Genomic DNA, 19,113 nt, shown 5'->3' with positions numbered 1-19,113 from the left:
CATTTCCACGAAACTTGGATGGAGGATGGGTCTCGGTCCAGAAAAGACCCAAATAACTTTTGGTGCGGATGGATCCAGGATTTTTTTTTTCTCACTTTCTTTAACCTTGTGTTTTTACCTTTGTTAATTTCTCAGGGAATAATGCACGGATCTTGATGAAAAAAAAAAATCTGGTGTGTTTAGGTGTCTGGTATATATGAGTCCATACAAAAGTGGACTGTTGGGCCTTGGCGGAGGTATGCGCTCTACTGAGCTGAAGCTAGTTCTAGTTGAAGCTTGCGAGCACATTTCAGAGCATCTTTGAACCCACCACAACCCCACGCACCTTGTGTTGGTTGGTTTCATTACTTTAGTTTCAGTTTTCATGACCTTTTTGCCTTTAATTCAACAAATGACGCTGTGCAATCATGTGTACGTGAAGACGTTTGAATCTGCATGATATGTAGAAACGTGTCTTTTTTATGGTATCTTATTATAGTGTTCACTATGTGTAAGGCCTGTGAATAGGATTAGGAGGGTTAGGGGACTTTTCATACAACATGAAAATAGCACAATGAGGCTTTGAATATCTACATACATAGCTAGTTGTTTGTTTCTTTTGCCTGGCATGGCTCTCTGTCCCTGTCTCCAGCTTCTAGCTTCCCAGACCGACCATCCTCGACCCATCCGCCATATGCCTGCAGACTTTCTTGCCAGTCCTGGTCACCTGACATCCCCTCCCACCCACACACCTGTTCCCACTTTGCTCATCAGCACTGCAGATATATATACCAGCTCATTCACACTTGTCACCTATCAGGTCATCTCTTGTTCTCTTGAGTAAGTGCTCCAGCCACTTTACCTGCCTTCCCTTTACCTCCCTGTATCACCTAGACAGATATTTCTTTTTTAAATGAAGCAGCAGAGGCTGACCCACAATGCAACTTGACAGTAACTTGAGTTTTTTAACCTCCCTGACATTGCTTCCAGTTTGAAACGCAAAAATGTGTCGTATCCACATCATTGCCCAAGATGACCTTGATGACATCACTGTGACATCATCATGATACAACTGTTTTCACCACCTGAGGTGCGAGGTGAGTTAACAGACATGTTAAATGAGTGGAATTTCCCTTTAAATGTTATTGTCACTAACTTGCACGCCATATAAAAAGCGGCCCAGTGTCGGTCAGTTCTACTAATAATGGATGGACTACACTTCCCCCCTCAACTAACCTTCATCCTGCACACACACACACACACACACACACACACACACACACACACACACACACACACACACACTGGTGGTCACAGCGGTCTAACAGTCTGACCTGCAGTGAGGCTTGGTGAAGTAGAGGTGACTCACTCTCTTTCTCTCTCTCTCTCTTTCTCTCTAACTCTAGCTACACACAAACCACAAACGCACATATGGGCGCTCGAAAACACACACCACAACGCCCTCTCCCTCTGCCTCGCTCGCTCTAACCACAGCTACTTCCTCGATGAAAAACTGTTGGCTGAGGGGGGCAGGTGGTTAGTTTGATTACACACACACACACACACATCAACACACACACACACACACACACATGCATATCCTAAAGCCACAATGCCAGATTAATAGAAACCAAACTGGCTTGCTTGAGAGACAATCTCTCGTTTGGTGACACTGAATGTTGAAGAGAGTCAACTCCGAAGACGAAAAAGTCATCAGCAAGGGGATTTGGAGAACCACATACCAAAACCAGAGAGAGAGAGAGAGTCATAAAGAGCGTTGAGAGATAAAGGAAGATGTGTATGGCGACAGAGAGAGAGAGCGGAAGCAGAGAAGAGCTGTAGAGAAAGAGAAAGAAGTAGAGAAAGGTAGAAAGAATGGGAGAGTTTTGTGGATTATTTTGCATCTGAGTCACTGGTCGACTGGGAGAAACCACAAGGAGCGTTTTGTACCACCTCTGCCCAGGACCGGGACACCTCGGCTGGGGTAAGAATACCACAACCACAGCCTCTTCACCTCCACTATTTATATTGTTTAACGAGCCTCCTGTTATTGCTAAACTACAACATTTGAATGTATTTTAACAGGTGGTGCTTTCATTAAAAACTTTTCTATTTAAAAACTGAATGCAGCACAGGTAGCTTCATGTGATTCATTTGCAAACATCATTATATTATCGCCAAACTCATTTGGATTCCTTGTTGAGCTCATGGTAAACAAATGAGACCATGCTGGAGCTGATGCATTATCTCGTTTTTGCATCTCCCATTCATTCCCTGCTGCCATTCTCAAAAACGGGGACAGTTCAAGCCACAATCAGGGAAAAAAAACAGCATCTACCACATTTGTGCCATCATTTCTGCAGATTTCCCTCCAAATTTGTACAGAGCAATCACACCTAACTGAGCTGTGAGCCACTGAAACAATTAAAGCCAAACTAATCTTTGAGTTCTCAGTTTTTGTGCGAGGAAATAAAGATTCTGCAGCAATTATGTACCATTTTAATATCCATTTCCATTACATGTTACAACAGTACATGTTTTGGACGGAGAAAGATGACTCTAAAAGTACAGTACCGAGTCGGCTAATAGGACTGCTAGCCGCACAGCTATCTGAGCTAACTAGTAAACCACAGCTACAGTATTTCACAGTTAGTAAATAGGCCAACTTTGGCAACAAAAAAGGCATCTGTCTATCAGTAAACTCCCAGTGTGTAAAGTTATAAAGTTGTGTTACTGAATGAAGAAAGCTAGACTAATTAACACCCAATCGGACAGTCGATTTTACTTAGCCTAGCTTGCTAACAGCGCTGATTCCTACTCAACAATTTTTTTCTTAAATGTTATTTTGTCCCACATTACACAGAGGAGCTAGCTAGCATTAGCTGCCGTCATAGGTCTTGTTGTGGTGGTTGTACATGACCAGTCCGAGCCACAACTGGACCAAAACTCACAGCAATGAGTACGTAAGTAGCGCTGAGGTTACAGGACCACTCGTTGGTGTTTGTTTTGACTGTCTGGTCACTCCCGACATCACTTTGTGGGTGGCATAGGGAGTGACCAGTGCTCAAATCACAGATAAAACCACGCAACACTTGATCCCCCACCAGGTTAACTGCTTCTCGTGATAACTCTTTGCATGCAGTCAACCATTAGCTGATCAAACACAACCTATTTAACAACCTCCTCAGCTCACTGAAACATTCAAATCAGAAGCAGGAAATGACCTCACATCCTCAGCAAGCAATGACACCCTAACCACTTGAAATCAACCCACATGTTCGATGTCTCTTCAGTGTTACTTATATACCCCTTTCAGTTTTATAGGGTTGTAAACACATTATGGTGTGTTCGGTAATCCATGCTTATTAGTATCCAAGAGTCGGTGATGAGTTACATACACTCCGTACATTACTTCACACACACACGGCCACATAGATAGATGTGGTTTGTGGTTAAGAGATTGGACATGGACGTTGACGTTTGGGCTCGTTGGACGGTCTCTCGTTGACCTCTCGTTTTCCGTGTGTTTGTATTCACGCGCAGGTAAAGAAGGTGGAGAGGACGAGGCGTCAGGGGAATAAGCGTTTCATGGCCTCCAACAGTATCTTTGAAACACTGTCAACCTATCAGTCAGCTTTTATACGAGGTAAGTCTATTTTTCCGTGTTTGTGTGTAGTCATGTGAACCTCCGCTGTTGAGCTGCTCTGTTGGTTTTTATGCTCTGATAAAGTCTTTTTTTAACTTTATGATGAATTAAGGACTGTTTGAAACATGTCTTTGTGTCAATGTGTGTCACCTGGGCCTAAAACTGAGCCTGTATCTTTTGAAAACTGCACTTGGGTATAAGTGGGAGGTTGGAGGCTCAGGTATCATGAGACTATCCTGCAGCAGCACCCTCCAGGTCTCACGGCTGTGAGCCTGCAGCCTCCCAGCTCACAGGGAGGATAACGGGAGGGAGGAGAGTGAGGAATGTAGCAGGCATTCCTTCCTGCTGCATCAACCGGCAGCTGTGTGAATGACTATTCGTGTCTGCTTCGTTTTCCCACCGCTCGCTGTCTTTGTGTTGCACGACTGGAGGTAACGATGGTCATCTCTTTATGATTACTCATGTGGTTTGGCAGTTTGTCTTCACTGAGACCGTGAAACGAACATTGACACCAGCACTGGGACACTTCCTGTCCCCTAATGTGTGTGTACCTGAACATTACACCCTCATGTATTCATTGTACATCTCTCAAAATCACTCTATTGTCTAAAATATCATTGCATGTAGAGCACTAGCATCCTAAAGCCACGTGTCAGAGGAGTCTCGTTGCGGCGTTAGTACGCAGGTTAAATGTGTATCACACTCTCCTCGCCCACTCCCCTCGAACACCTCTTCATGCAACGTTTACTGAGAAATGAAACTGGAAATCAGTGGCATGAAAGTTAACCCTGACGGCATGTAATAAAAACACAGACATGAAGAAATCAGAGGACTGTCATCAAAAATCAACACAAATATGAATTAAAAAGGAAATAATTTTTGAGAATAAATCAAATTGTAAGAGTGATTTGTGTTGTGAACTTACGGTTTTGTTGACTATACATAAATCTAACTTATTGCATTATTACAGTAAAAGCAACACGAGAATTGGTTGATTCATCTTCAAAGTGGTTCAAATCTTCTTTGAGGTCGTCCAGCTGTTGCATTGATTTGATAACAATACTGTACTTGTTGATGCAGACTTAGAATAATAAAAAAAAACTTCCTGAGGTTGCGTGTCTCCAGTGGACGTTGTCTCTGCTGCGGAAATTCTCGAGAACACTGTGTGACAGTGAGTGCTAAGTGTGTGTGTGTTTCCTGTGAAATCTTGGTGCGGCACTTTTAAAGAAAAATAGTTTATTCTCGACAGCGTTCTCACGTCTGAAATCATTTGCACGGCCCATTGTGAGTTGTGCACTGCATCATCAGTGCCAACACCCATGACACTGTGTGGGTTTCTGCTAGAAAACAGGATACAAGTGCTGATTATTATAAAGTTAATTTTTTTTCTTTTTAAAGTGTAGTGTAATGTAGTTTTCAAAACACCAGATATTATTCTCTACTCTTATGAAAAAAAATCTAATTTCCTAAAAACTGCTCCAAGTTAACCATTATTATTTGTCATCGGGTATTAAGAGAAATTTACAATTTACTCTACTCCATGGTAAAAAAGAAAACATTATTCTACTGTAATACTGACAATGACACATTGATATCATGAAATTGCAATTTGAAATCTAAAATACATAAACATGAAATTGACAACAGAACATTTTCAAATGCAAATCCATCAGCTGAAAGTTTTAAAAGTAAAGAAAAGTATAAAAATGTCAAAAACTAATGGCGATGAAGGCTGATTTGTCTCTGTTCTGTTGTCTCATGTTGCCGGTATCTCGGCCTAAAAGCTGCACTTGAACACACCGCACTGATGGCTAACTAGCGGGCGGCGATCTGTATTCACAGGGAGCGCTGCAAACATGGCGACTTTCTCCAACTCCTCAATAACAGCAGAGGTCATCAAGAGTCCAAGGACAACCCCTTCACTGTGTAGTCATATTTGTGCGTTTCAAGCTTTGCAGAACATGTTTGTTTCTATCAAACTTTCTCCAGTGTCTTCAGGCTGTTAGAGAAGCTTCCCACAATGACAATGTAGTTTTAAAATCAAAGGTTGCATCACCATTGTCACGAACTGCGCTGTCTTTGTCTTTGAGAATGTTGGATTAGTCATCTCATCTGTGATCCCTGTTGTATTCGGTGTTTGAGCAAGAAGTCGACACGTTGTTGTTTAGTTATTGTTACGTGACAAAAAGTGCGTGTGTGTGTGTCATTGTGAGCCTATCTCGCTTTGCCCTGCTGTAACTGCAGTCAAACATGTTCAAAGGTATCAAATCACGTGTTTCCCGCCTGTGTGCTGAGGTTTCATGGGTTTATTGGTGTGTGTGCATCATCCACAGTTTGACACAGGATGCTTGCATACAAAAAGTTCATTGGATCCGACCAATAAAACCACAGATATCACGACGCATCTTGTTGGTTGGTTATCTAACCTCAGGCCTGCTCAAAACTAGCTTACTGAATGAGTCGCACTACAAAAAAAACAAAGTTTCTCCTCATTGTAAAGTTTGTGTAACTCATTGAGAAGATCAAACCACAGCCTGTTGGACTCCAACCAGTACGAGCTGATCAGATCACATGTGGTTAACCCATCAGTGGTTTACAATCAATGTGACTCCCATCTCTGATTGGTTTCCATCTCCTCCGGTCCTATTGGTCGTCGGTGAGTTGTTATGTCACCGCCTGTCTGTCCTCCAATCATCACGTCTGTGACATGAGAAACCACACAATGTTGCCTTATCTCCATCTACATGTAAACACATGTGTATGCATGTGTGTTTGTGTCTGTTAGAGTGTACTGTACAGGGCAAATCTACAGGACACACTGCTGCTTTATCAGTTCAGTGTGTGTGTGTGTGTGTGTGTGTGTGTGGTTACTGTAGTTGTTCCCTTGTTGAGATTATCTCCTTTGACTTATCTGACTTTCAGTTTATCCGAGGCAGAGACGCTTTACTGTTTGTTTCAAACAGATGTGTGTTTTTTAGACTTGTTTTTATGCACTCATAATGTTATTGATCTACATGAGTTCTGTTCTAAGTCAATCGATGATGTGTTTAACGACCTCGCACCCAATTAAAATCAGAATATTTTCCATGGCTGACAAGTCTGGGTGTTATACACTGATGCAAGGTGACATGATCATCTCCTATCAAAGGTGTTTCTTCAAAAGTCATATTACACTGGTGAAATGTGGTCTTAATGTTTCTTATGAAATGTCATAAATATGGAACTACAGTATACAAGAGCCTACGGGACGTCATAATGAGACTAGTTTTATACGTTCATGTCAAATAAGACATTGCATTCACTGCTGTAAAGCCAATGCACAAGCTGAAGAAATAAATGCAAAGCTTCACACCACAAAAGTGTAATAGGAAGTTGTGGTTCAGGCGGTAAAGCGACCATCGCCTACTCAGAAGGTTGGTGGTCCAATCCCATTGCAGTGAAATGATGCAGAGTGGTCTTTGGAGACATTTCTCATCCTCTACAATGTGCAAAAAAAAATACCCTGTTGTCATCTTGGAGTCTTGCCAAGAAGCCACATCCAACATTGTCAGTTGAAAGCCAGTATTGCAAAAAAAAAAAAAAAAAAAAAAGTCATTAACTTCCTCTGCCTCCAGCTCCATGTAACAGGTGGCGTTGTGTTCTGATGGAGAGGCACAGACCAGGATATAAGATAAGATAATTAAGCAATATTACTGGTGTTTTTTTTTTTATTTTTAATTTTTTTTTAATTTTTATTATTAATTTCATCCAATTATTAAACTTTTTACTTATAATTCTTTGAAGGGAAACTTTTCTTTCTGGAGTCTCCTTCTTTTTCCCCCTCCTCCTCCTCCTCCCTCTCCATCCTCCATCCCTCCGTTCCCGCACCATATATCTCAGATGTTTGGCTCCAAACGAAAGCCACTCCACTTGCTTTTGTGCATTTCCATCATCCCTTCATTGACTCAGCATTGTTCCCTTCCCTCCGTTCATATATCAAACTGTTTTAAAAGCTTGTTTTTTTGCTCTTCTGTCAATCTTTGTCTTTAATTTACGCCCTCCCGTCGCGTCTGAAGCCATCGTCTCGCGCGCTCCATCAGCCACGTTCCACTCGTTCTCGGCCACATCTTATGGGCCTGACCAGGCCTGATTCTGGTTATCTGGAGACTCCACCTGCTGTGTGTGAGTGTGTGTGTGTGAGCGTCACAAAGACAGACAGAGAGTGTGTTATCAGGAGGCGGCAAAGCGTAACAGAGGAAACTCCACAGGTCTGCTCCGGGCTGATTCTAGAGGAGGTGATGCTGACTCTCATTCAGACGTTCACATGCTCTCAGACACAACACTCAAATATGAACTTTCCCACATTCATAACTTATAATGGTGTCAAAGCACAGTTAATAAGGAATAACAGTGGCTGTGTTAGAGGTCACCTGCAGGGCAGCAGGGCATCACATATCAGGCTCATATTGGACGTTTTAAAACTTTCCTCTGGTCTGTTCTGTGTGTTGGAGTCTGGATTTATAGATATGATCCAGGTTGCAACTACATAACAATTTTATTATTGATTTTCTATCAGATCAATTAAATGTTAAGGCCAACAAATGTTAGAAATAAGTGAAATCAGGAGTTCCCGAGGGGATGTCATTTGATTAGTTTTGTTTTTACAGTGATATCAAACAGAAAAGTAGCAAATTCTCACTTTTGAGATGATTTAATCAGTAAAGCTAAGAACTGAAATGACTTAAGTGATTGTTCCATCATCAAAATTGTTAATAATTTCAATTTAATTGTTAATTTTTTAATTAATAATGTAAGGAATTAAAAATGAATTTGATTATGAAAGTTTTTTTCAAATACTTTAACCAGTTTTTTGTTAATTTATGTATATATACTTTTTTTTACACAATTTGTTGTGTAATGACAATTTATTTCATATGTCCCTGTTCATTTATTCAATACTGAACGCTTAAGGGCTCCAAAAATATGGAAACTGATGTGTTTGACCACACATGTTTCATGCAGCTACAGTGTGAGGTGGATAAAACATGTTGGAATTGTCCTTTAAAGAGGACAAACGGCGTAGTTTACTCAATCCTGTTTAACTAACAGAGGCTGTTTCAAAATGTCTGTTGGCTGTGTGTGTGTGTGTGTCTGCGTGTGTGTATGTGTGTGTGTGTTTGTGTGTGAGTTGTAACAGACAGAGGAGATAGTGAGGGGAGAAGGAAGCGAGGAGGATGTGTGTGACAGAGCGACGGTTAGAGAGACAAGGCCTCGCATTCACACACACACACACACACACACACACACACACACACACACACACACACACACACACACACACACACCAACAACAACAACAGAGCAATACTTTTTCTGTCAAGGAAGAAAATACAGCGTGTTTATACTTTTTTGTTTGTTTTGGAGCCGCAAAGATCCGGAGAGGTTGCTATTGTCAGTCATCACGCTGTAATGTGATCCCGCAGATTTTCAATTCAAATGTTTGTCTTTGTGCGATTTGAATGTAGACATTCAAATAAATGAAGAATGAAAACCAGACAGAGGGAGAGGATCAGTGTGTGTGTCTGCGGCAACCAGTTTTGCATTTACTGTATATTGGTTAGCCAGGCTGGTAAACCACACACACACACCAACTCTCTCTATCTCATGCACACCCACACACACACACACACACACACACACACGCACACACTTACCAAAAGCCACAAACCAAGCAGAGTTTTGCAATAAATAACCACAAGAGAGGGACTTGACTGGACTTCTACTGTGTGTGTGTGTGTGTGTGTGTGTGTGTGTGTGTGTGTGTGTGTGAGTGTGAGTGTGTGTGCCCCTGCGTGAAAAGAAAAACAAGTCGGAGCAAAACAACAACTTGAGAAGAGGAACGGAAATCGTTATTTTAGCAGCCCAGTAACAGGAAGAGAGGAGGAGGAGAGCTGAGAGAAGAAGGAGTGCGACTTTTTACTTTTGACACTTTTACAAACAATACTTAACTGTATTTACTTGTTATTAACTTGAGTATTTTTATATTACATATACATACGTAGGTAAATGATCTGATTGCATGTTTCGACAGTGGCAGCTCCAACACATTGTGGATCAGGTGTCATTATTCGCTGATCGGGTCTCGCGATCTCTAATCGGCTCTCTTGTTTTTTCTTTTTGTTTTTTTCAAGTGTGTTTTTCATCGTGAATGCAACAGTGAAATCCTGCACAGGATGCACTCAGCCACAACTGACAACTGACAGGGTGGAGTTTATGCTGCTTCCAAAAACTGAAATGAAAACCGAAAATCGGTATGCTTCAAACAATCTTTGTCAGTTCAGCAACAGGGTCTAATCTCCACGTCTATTTGGCATTGCAGCTGGTGGGACCATCACCAAAGCAATTAGGGCCTCCACCATGAAAAGAAACTGTCCTAGGCATCCCAGCAGCCTTATGGTTAAGGTCTGTATCACAATCGTAGCATCCACGGTTCAGTTCTAGACTCCTCATGATGCCGCCAGTTTCTGCATCCCTAAGGCCCCGATCACACAGAGAATGGTCCAAAAAGCGTTTGTGGAGCCGGGCTGTGTGCACATCCGGCCATCATATAAATTTAATGGGACAAGTGGTGCGACTCCACATCTTGCGCTGAAAAGTTTCAACTACTAAGGTTTTGCTGGGGAGGCGTGTCTCAGTGTGATAGGCTTCTAACTGTATCAACAAAGGCAGAGATGCAAAGATGTACACCAGGGACATGACGAAGTAACATCACGAAAAATGCAGAATACTCGCCTGTGAGTATTTGGCATCAAAACTATTCATACTGGCAGAGATGCAAAACTGCAACCCTTGTTCGGTTATTGGTTCAAATAGATTCATGTAGGAGCAACAGCATGGCGGGCTGTAAACTTTACAATCTGAGTTTAGAAATGACCACAAACCACAAAACTCACTGAGATGGAAGCAGAAAGGGGCAGGCAGGCCAGCGTGACTCCAGTCTGTGGGCTGCTCTGACGCTCTCGGCTGCGGTGATGACTGTCAGTGAAGTAGGCTTAACCACGTTTGAACCAGATGGTGGTTCAACCTCCCCTACTTCCATCCACTGTGATGATTGAGTCTTCAGTTTGGTCTTCACCACATGCTCGTCTACCATCTTCTCTACATGAAGGACTAAATGTTGTTATTGGACGCAAATCATGAAGCTCAAAACTGTTCAATATGAACAACATTTCTGGAGATAACAGGCCAAGATAAGATTATATCATTACAAATGATTATTTCTATAAACCCTACCTAAAGTGAAGTAAGCAATCCATCCTAAAACCATTTTAAATATTGAAAAAGACTGATTGCTGCACAAAAGGCTTGTGATCTGATTCCCCCATTTGCTCTCCAGAAGATAGAAATGTGTTTTCCAGCATGCTGCTGATGTTGGGAAGTCAGTAAGAATGAAATGGAAAAAGGGATAGATGAAAGAGGGGAAGGAAGGACTTATGAGAAATTAGTAGTGTTGTTTTACCAGAAACCCCTCCTTCTCCTGCCTCCAGTTTACTGTGGAGGACGACTCTTTCCCAACCGGTCACTGCGTTCACACATCTCTCTTCATCCTCCTGTCATCAGCTGGTCCGACTGTGTGGAGGCTTAGAAAGCATATATCTGTACGCATTGTGTATCTGTTGTATGTCCTGGATGTTTTAGACAGATTATCAGACTTCAGTGCCAGAAAAGTACTTTAAAGAAAAATTACTGTGTTACACGATGTGTGATATCTTGATTTATTATATCAATTCAGTAAAGGAATTGATGATTCAACCAGAAGACTCTCATATCCATCCTGAGCCTGACTAGAACAAGTAAGGGGGCTTAAAATGTATTTTTTATCTGAGCTTGCAGGTCGTCAGAATATGAAGTGTCCATCCTCTGGGGAGCATGAACGTGCTCAGTACAATTCATGGCAATCTGCCCATTAGGTTAGAAGTTATCTTGTCTCATATCTGATCCTCTGGGTGTCCCTTGAGTGAAGCTAATGGGACTTTCAAAATATAAAGTACCCATCCTCTGGGGAGCATGAACATGCTGAGCACCATTTATGGCAATCTGCCCATTAGGTTAGTAGTAATCTCGTTTCATATTTGATCCTCTGGGTGTCGCTTAAGTGAAGCTGATCGGGCTTCCAAAATAGAAAGGGTTCATCCTCTGGGGGGCATGAGCATGATCAGTACAACTAATCGCAATGTGCCCATTAGATTAGAAGTTATCTCGTCTCGTATTTAATCCTCTGGGTGTCAATTGTGTAAAGCTAATGGGGCTCCCAAAATAGAAAGGGGTTCATCCTCTGGGGAGCGAGAACGTTAGATTAGGAGTGATCAGGTGTCACTCCAGGAAAGCACATTACATGTTCATTTTTGGGTACAAGTGGAAATTTGGTTTGAACCAATCTTCATCCAGTGAGGAACAACTGGCAGCTATGGGGCAGATTAAGGTGTGACAACCACCCAGAGAAGAAACTGTTCACTTGAAAACAACAGTGGCTGCTCCCAAAGAGGTTAGCTTAGCTGCTATAGCTAATATCAGAACTTGAGAGTATTTCTTCATTAACAGAAGAGGACAGAAAGGCTTTTCTTGATCAGATCTTATCGCTTTTCTACTGACAGGCTCCGCTGGCAGCTAGCCAGTGATAGACGGTGATAATCTTATGGTTTGTCAAATCACGTGCCAGGTACTCTTTCGAAAGTGTCTGCCCTTTTCCAAACAGCTTCCACAGATACATTCCAGATACTTCTGTGTAACAAACCATCTGGAAAAAGTCAGAATGGTTACTTAAATCACCAGGAATCATCCTCTGGGGAGCACGAATATCTCATCAAGTAGCCAACAGCTATTAATGGATTTGTGTGTTATTGGAGACATAATTATCTTTTCCTACTTTGTACTGGAATTTCCCATTCCTGCTCATGGCTACGGGAATAAATACAGTTGGAAAATAGATTTGAGAATGTACAACACTAGTTTTCCTTTGTGCTGCCATATGAAAGTGTGTGTGCATGTGTGCGTGTGCGTAGGTGTGTGTCACCTCCTGCTGTCCAACTATTACACTCAGACAGGTTTTTATACCTCGGTCTCACCGAGGAGCTGTCTGCTGCAATCATTATGATTCAGCACTTTGGAGCCACACGCACACACACGCACACACACACACACACACACACACACACACACACACAGCACCCATATATGTGTAGTAGTCACACACTCATGATGACACGGCGATAAAGCGCCCCATAAGGACTCAATAAAATCTCCTTTTCAATCTTTCTTTTGGTCTCTTTGCAATGCTTCCTTTTATTTAACTGAAGTTGTGTGTGTGTGTGTGTGTGTGTGTGTGTGTGTGTGTGTGTGTGTGTGTGTGTGTGTGTGAGAGAGAGAGAGAGAGAGAGAGTGTGTGTGTGCGTGTGTGTTTGTGTGTGTTTTGGGTCATTTGTCCAGCTGTGATCTCTTGGCTCTTATTTTGAAGCCTGGGAATAAGCACAGAGTTCCTTCTATGGATTCATCTTGAATCTGTCTGTCTTTTTATTCCTCACACACACACACATGCACACACACACACACACACACACACACACACACACACACACATACTGTATACACACCTACGCACACACAGTGGCTCCCATGTGGCGATCTGGCCACACATCACACGGCCGGGCTCTGCTGTTTGATCTCGGCACCTCCCGCTGCAAAAAATGTCAACACTCTGCTTGTGGTTTTAGCACGGACTCACGCATCATCCAGTTTGTTTTATGAACACGGTTAATTCATTTCAAGGCAAGAGTGACAAAATAATCATTCCTCGGCCTGTAAACGTAAAAAGTAACTGTGGTGGATCAGAAAACAGACATTTCCTCCATCACATTTTACAGCGCATCATTTTTTACAGCGTCCTCCTCCTCCTGTCCTCCTCCATCAGCTGCAGCAGGAAGACGGAGCTCCTATAAAGATCCCTTCATTTCCTCTCCTCTTTTTCATCTCTCCTCCTCCTCCTCCATCTCCTCCCTCTCTGCTGCTCCCTCTCTCTCCCTCACTTCCTTCCGAGCGCCTGCTTAATCGCTTCAGTGTTTTTTAATATCGACGTGATCTGGACAGCGTCTGCGCGGATTCCACTGTTTCACACATACTGATATGTTTCTCTGGAGGAGGGTATGGATTTCATTAAAGAGCTGGAGTTGGCCTCAGAAGTGTTCAGAGAGCTTTTTTTCAGGATAAATGTTCAGAGTTGAGTAATTCATATCAAAATATCAGATAAAAGACTACTTAAGCTCATGGAAGAAGTATATTTTTCTGTGTGTAATTTGAACAAACTGATCATACAGATCTTTACTCAAACTTAATAGCTTTTTCTGGACTTTCAACCGCATCTCATGGTCTTCATCAGCAGATTAGGTCGCTCATTTGTCATCAGTTAACCTTAAAGTTGGTCGCATCCTAATAGGAGGTCTTACATGGAATATATGCTTAAATTAAAAAAAAAACCTAGATAGTGATCCTGGTTATGCAGCTCTCTGGTTATTCGCAGTAGAGTTTCTCCCGCTGGCCCAAAGCCTTTACATTGTGATGACGTCACTGATTCTTGAATCACTTTTTTTACTAATATTTAACCTCCATGGATCAAAAATTCATAATAGAAAGAGTCAATCAACCTTATTTGTAACGTTGGAATTACACAATTTGGCCACTAAGAAAGTTGGCTTCAAAGCCTGCAGCTCTTCCTGGGTGCTTGGGCTCCTCGTATCCTGGTCTATAATACATTCACGACTATATGCCTCCAGGTCATTGACCTTTGACCTCCCCCGCTCATAGACAGCTGATGTTTCTGCTCTTCATTCACTCTGTTGCTGTTCTCCACAGCTGTCACATGTGACACCTGGATCCTGTCTGTAGGATACTAGCAGAGATGTTGGGGTGATGGATGGTTTGCAGTACATGCTGACTCCTTGTTACTCTGTTCTGACAGTCCAGCCGCTTTAAGGAGTTGATGCTTCTGGTCTCTGTTGAGTTGGGAACATCTGTCTTGGTCCTGGTCGGGGTAGATTTTCATCATCCACTCCCTCTAACCTCCCTCTCGCTACCCTCCACTTCACTTCACTGATCTTTGAATGGTGGTTAGAGTTTAAATAGGGACCATGCAGACCTGTACACTGTGGTCTTTTCACATGAACACTGCTGTCTAGGAATGGCAGCTTGCCATCCTTACCATCAAATCCATTGTAACCCGATCTTAAATGCAGTTTGTATTTTCTATTGCAGATTTGGTTATTGTGGTTAAGTACTAATGGTAGTATTACAGTACTGTTGAAAAGTGAGAGCCAGGTTGAGGCTAACGTTACACATTACTTTTAATGCTGAGTAATTAGTAAAGTAATGTAACTATTTTTTATCTGAGTAATGTGTAATTAACTTAATTAATGTGTAAGTATCTCCCCCAACTACGGTTGATGGGAAATAAAGCTGATTTAACTTGGATCCCCTCAAAATATAACATTTTGGCAGCTGGTATCCAAAAATATCAATATCGGCCTTCAAAAATCAATATCTGTGTCATCCTAGTGTCCACGTACACAACTCATCATGCATGAGTGTGTGTGCATATATTATGAGTGTGTGGGATCAGCTGTTACAGCCATAGACCTAATTATTGTTTGTCTTTGGCATTATTTCTGGTCTTAGGATACTCTGAAAAGGTTAGTGTTAATGTGTGTGAGTGTGACAGGAACCACCAGCCAGGCCACAGACCCATATTAATGGTAAAGCTGAGCCTTACCACACTGTGCACCCAATCCGAACTCAGCAGCCCTGCACAGCACAGCCACATTAGAGGGCAGGAAGTCAGTGGTTATGTTTAGGTTGGATGGGGTTATGGTCACGGCGACAAACCTTGACATTTGGTAGATTTCTTGCACTTTTCCAGCAATAATCGCGCATATTTCTTATTGTGAAACAGTTTCATTTGCTGTGATAAATACACAAAAAACCATGAAAACTTTGTGTTGGCACTGCTGGTTTAACGAATGTCTATTTTCAGTCGCCCTCTTTGTTTCGCAACACTTACCCGCTGACTCTAACCTCCTCCGAAGTTTCGAGAAACCGCCGACAGCGAACAGCCATCTGACGATCGATGAACCCTCCGATCACCGGGAGCTTTTTCACTGTTTCGCCCGTTTTTCCTCCAGACCGCACTGGTTCCCCTCAGCCTTAATGGGCGAGATGGCGGCCGCGTGCCTGTAAAGTCTGGTGGGACAGGTGTCCTGTGCGAGGCGAGGCGAGGTCCCTTCAGTCCTGTGGTTAACGAAGAAGTCATGCAAAGAGTCGCCTCACCCATTTCTCACTCCTCCTCACCCCTTCCATCCCCATTTGTCCCCACATTGTGGTTAACAAGCGAATGCAAAGTGTTGTCGTTATGGGTGTGCATGTGTGGCCCGTACCCATTAGCGCCCTGCTATTCTGTATTGTAAATTCCGCCCAGCGACTGAGCCTTCTGATTTATTCATTGGCTCGTTTGGGACTCTGTGCGTCCTCGTGTGGTTGGGTTTGAGGCGTCCTGATTGGCTGATTCTGCTGGTTTCTTCCACTTTGATGACCCGTTTGTGTTTTCCAGAATCATCTGGGTTACTTAGCATGCAGACATTTGCACACACACACGGTACAAAAAGCATAAAGTAACCAAAGCCTGAGGGGTGTGAATGGCTAATTAGTTGATTGGAAGTCTCCCATCCTACCTGTCAGAAATGATCTAGGCCGTGGAAACAGTCATTGATTTTTGTGGCTGTCCATAGTGATTGTTAGATTGGGGTGTACAGTATACTCAGTATGTGCCTGTTAATACTGATGACTGCAGAAAATAAATTCCAGAATTAGACACATTTTCACATGCAAATGGATATTTTCACATGTAAACGAAAATTTTAACATAAGAAAAGTTTTCACATGTGAATTACAATTCCCACATATGGACAGAAAACATGGCACATAAAATAAGTGCAATCTGCTTCTTCACATGTAATATCCAAATGTTTACAAATGTACACATGCAAGTAAGTAAAACATGTGAAAATAAAATAATGTCTCATGTGCACTGGATATTTCTCAGGAGATTGTTTTTTCAAATACGAATAAACATTTTCACATAAGAAACACATACATTGATACAGTATGTTATTGACTTTTTTGCGCAAATGGATTAGATTTTACTCATGTGAAAACTGCATATTGACCTGTAAATAAAGCTAAAATAAATGTAGTGAAAAGAAAAATGTACTATTTGAAATGTTATATGATTACGAAAAAAGCTATGCTGCCTGAATGTTACATGTAGTTAAGCTAGTAGTGTACTCAACAACACTGTACACACAATCTAGAGTTTTTAGTAATTTGCCATGTTTGCTGTGTTGCAACCTATGAACTGTTGCACTCCCTCCCCTGAAAATACCTTGAGTTTGGACTCAGTATCACCTCCTGAGCAGTGCCCAGATTTAGTTCCATGCATGTGCCCCCAAAGCATGCAGGAAACAGTGGAAACAATCAGTCCTCGATGACTCACCATAGTCTGTATTCTTCATGACATATCTTATATGTGAATCTGTGATTTAATAACAATAACACTTTGAAAAGACTGATGATAAAAGATTTCCATCATCAGTCCAAGTCTCTGTTGTCCTCCTCCACTCAATCCCTCGTTTCCTCAGGGATCTCCTCCTCGATCCTCCTCTCATCCTTCTCTTCCTGCCCTCGGGGACTGGATTCATCCCTCTATCCACACACCACTGCTGCTACTCTATCCATCCATCTATTTGTCTGCATCAATTCTTTCCACTTAACTACATACAGCCCCTTTTCACTATTTAAGTTTGGAAGTGCAACATAGATTCATCCCACAACGGTCAACCAACGACCCTGCTGCAGTGAAACGCTGCTGCATGTCAGTTACAGCTGTGCATGATGGTGGTCTGTGCAAAAGGTCATCCACTTTCCAGCCTACCTTAGACTTAACCCTGAGTTACTTTGCTTAGTCTGCTGCCACCTCAACATGGACACAGATAATAAGATTAAAATGGGTGCATGAATGGATGGATAAACTGTGGCTGATCTGTAATACAGTCATTATCCCTCGAGCCTTCCTTGTCAGTGATGGTGGAGACACATGCACAACACTGGACTCAGAGTCTCTTCAGACTCTGTGGCTTGTGGTTACTTGTCTCTTTGTTCTCATACTTTATATAACGTAGAGTATTCATATACAGAATATGCCTTATTCTACATATAGCCCGCTACTTTCTGCTCGATTGTCTCTGTACCAGTACCCCGTGCACTGACAACAAAGCTTAGCTAGGTTCACGCTTGATGCATACCCTGTGCTAGGGAGCATGCATCAAAAAATCAGAGAAAATGATTACACGACACAAATCTAATGTTTGGCAGTACATCTGTGTTAACTACTTATGCCAGAAAGTGCATGTAGCCATGTTGGATAATGACCTCTTGCTTATTCACAGAATATTTTGTTTGTATGCACTCTTGTGTTTCTGAGACATAATCATCCCTATGTGCGCTCCTGGCTTGCTCGCCATCTGTGGAGGCCTGCGCAATGGCGTCTCATGCTAGCATGCAAACATGCTAGCATGACATGGTGGAAAATATAAACATTCAACCTACTAAACATCAGGATGTTACCATTTTCATGGTGAGCATGTTAGCATGCCGATGTTAGCATTAAGCTCCATTCAGATACTCCTACAAATTGAACGGATGGTTGGCATATTACAAAATGGTGCTTTACTGCACTGGATAGATCGACTGTTTTGACATCACAGACAGCTACAACCTTGAAAAGAGAAATGTGTCTTCTTCACATCCCTGTTAGCTCCACGTTAATGTGAACAGAAGGCTAAAATGGAGGAAAAAGGGCCTTAGTGTGAGGCATCTGTCAGTAGTTCATTCATCTCTTCGGACAGACTTCACAGACACGGAGTGGACAGACAGGACTTCCCTGCAGTAAACCTCTCTGATCACTTGTGACGTCCATGTTGACCGTCCAGTCTGCAGTGTGTATGTGTGTTTCTCCTCTCAGTGTGAGTGTGTATGTGAGTTAAAAGTTTCTGCTCTAATGCACCTGCTCAGCCATTCAAACTGCACTAAACACAGCCTGAGGCACTTCTATCCTCCTCACTCCTCTCCCTCTCTTTCTTTCTATCCGTCATGCTGTCTCTCCGTCTCATCCTGTCTCTCTCCGTCAGAGACGCTGTCTCACTTTCCTCTGTCCTCCTCCATTTTATTTCCATTTCCACGTTGAAAGAATGAACATTTAACTAACTTTGACTGTGTGCATGATTGAATAGGTAAGCTCTCCTCTCTCTCTCTCTGTCTCTCTCTCTGTCTCTCTGTCCTTCATTTCTTGTGTCAGAAAATCAATTTTTAGTTTAGCAAGAATAAGCCCGTCTTCTCTCATCGCAGAGGCC

The 19,113-nt window shown here is 42.3% G+C and overlaps 1 protein-coding gene across 2 annotated transcripts in view; it reads left to right on the top strand.

Moving 5' to 3' along the window:
• The first annotated feature begins 998 nt into the window (after nucleotides 1-998).
• The window catches only part of runx1 (RUNX family transcription factor 1), a 50,833-nt gene continuing 32,718 nt past the window's right edge, over nucleotides 999-19,113 (top strand). The window contains exons 1-2 of one of the 2 annotated variants that reach the window (XM_084347071.1): nucleotides 999-1,069; nucleotides 3,523-3,625. In XM_084347071.1, the coding sequence (XP_084203197.1) occupies nucleotides 1,043-1,069; nucleotides 3,523-3,625 (130 nt within the window). In that variant the 5' untranslated portion in view covers nucleotides 999-1,042. Of the gene's footprint in view, nucleotides 1,070-1,764; nucleotides 1,964-3,522; nucleotides 3,626-19,113 lie in introns of those variants that run through there. The other variant, XM_084347072.1, reaches the window with a different exon arrangement.

The sequence above is a fragment of the Pagrus pagrus genome (genome assembly GCF_965226575.1).
Source record: "Pagrus pagrus genome assembly, chromosome: 24".
In the NCBI taxonomy this organism is placed as follows: domain Eukaryota; kingdom Metazoa; phylum Chordata; class Actinopteri; order Spariformes; family Sparidae; genus Pagrus; species Pagrus pagrus.
The sequence above is the reverse complement of the archived record's forward strand: the minus strand, read 5'-3'. Positions and strand labels throughout refer to the sequence as shown.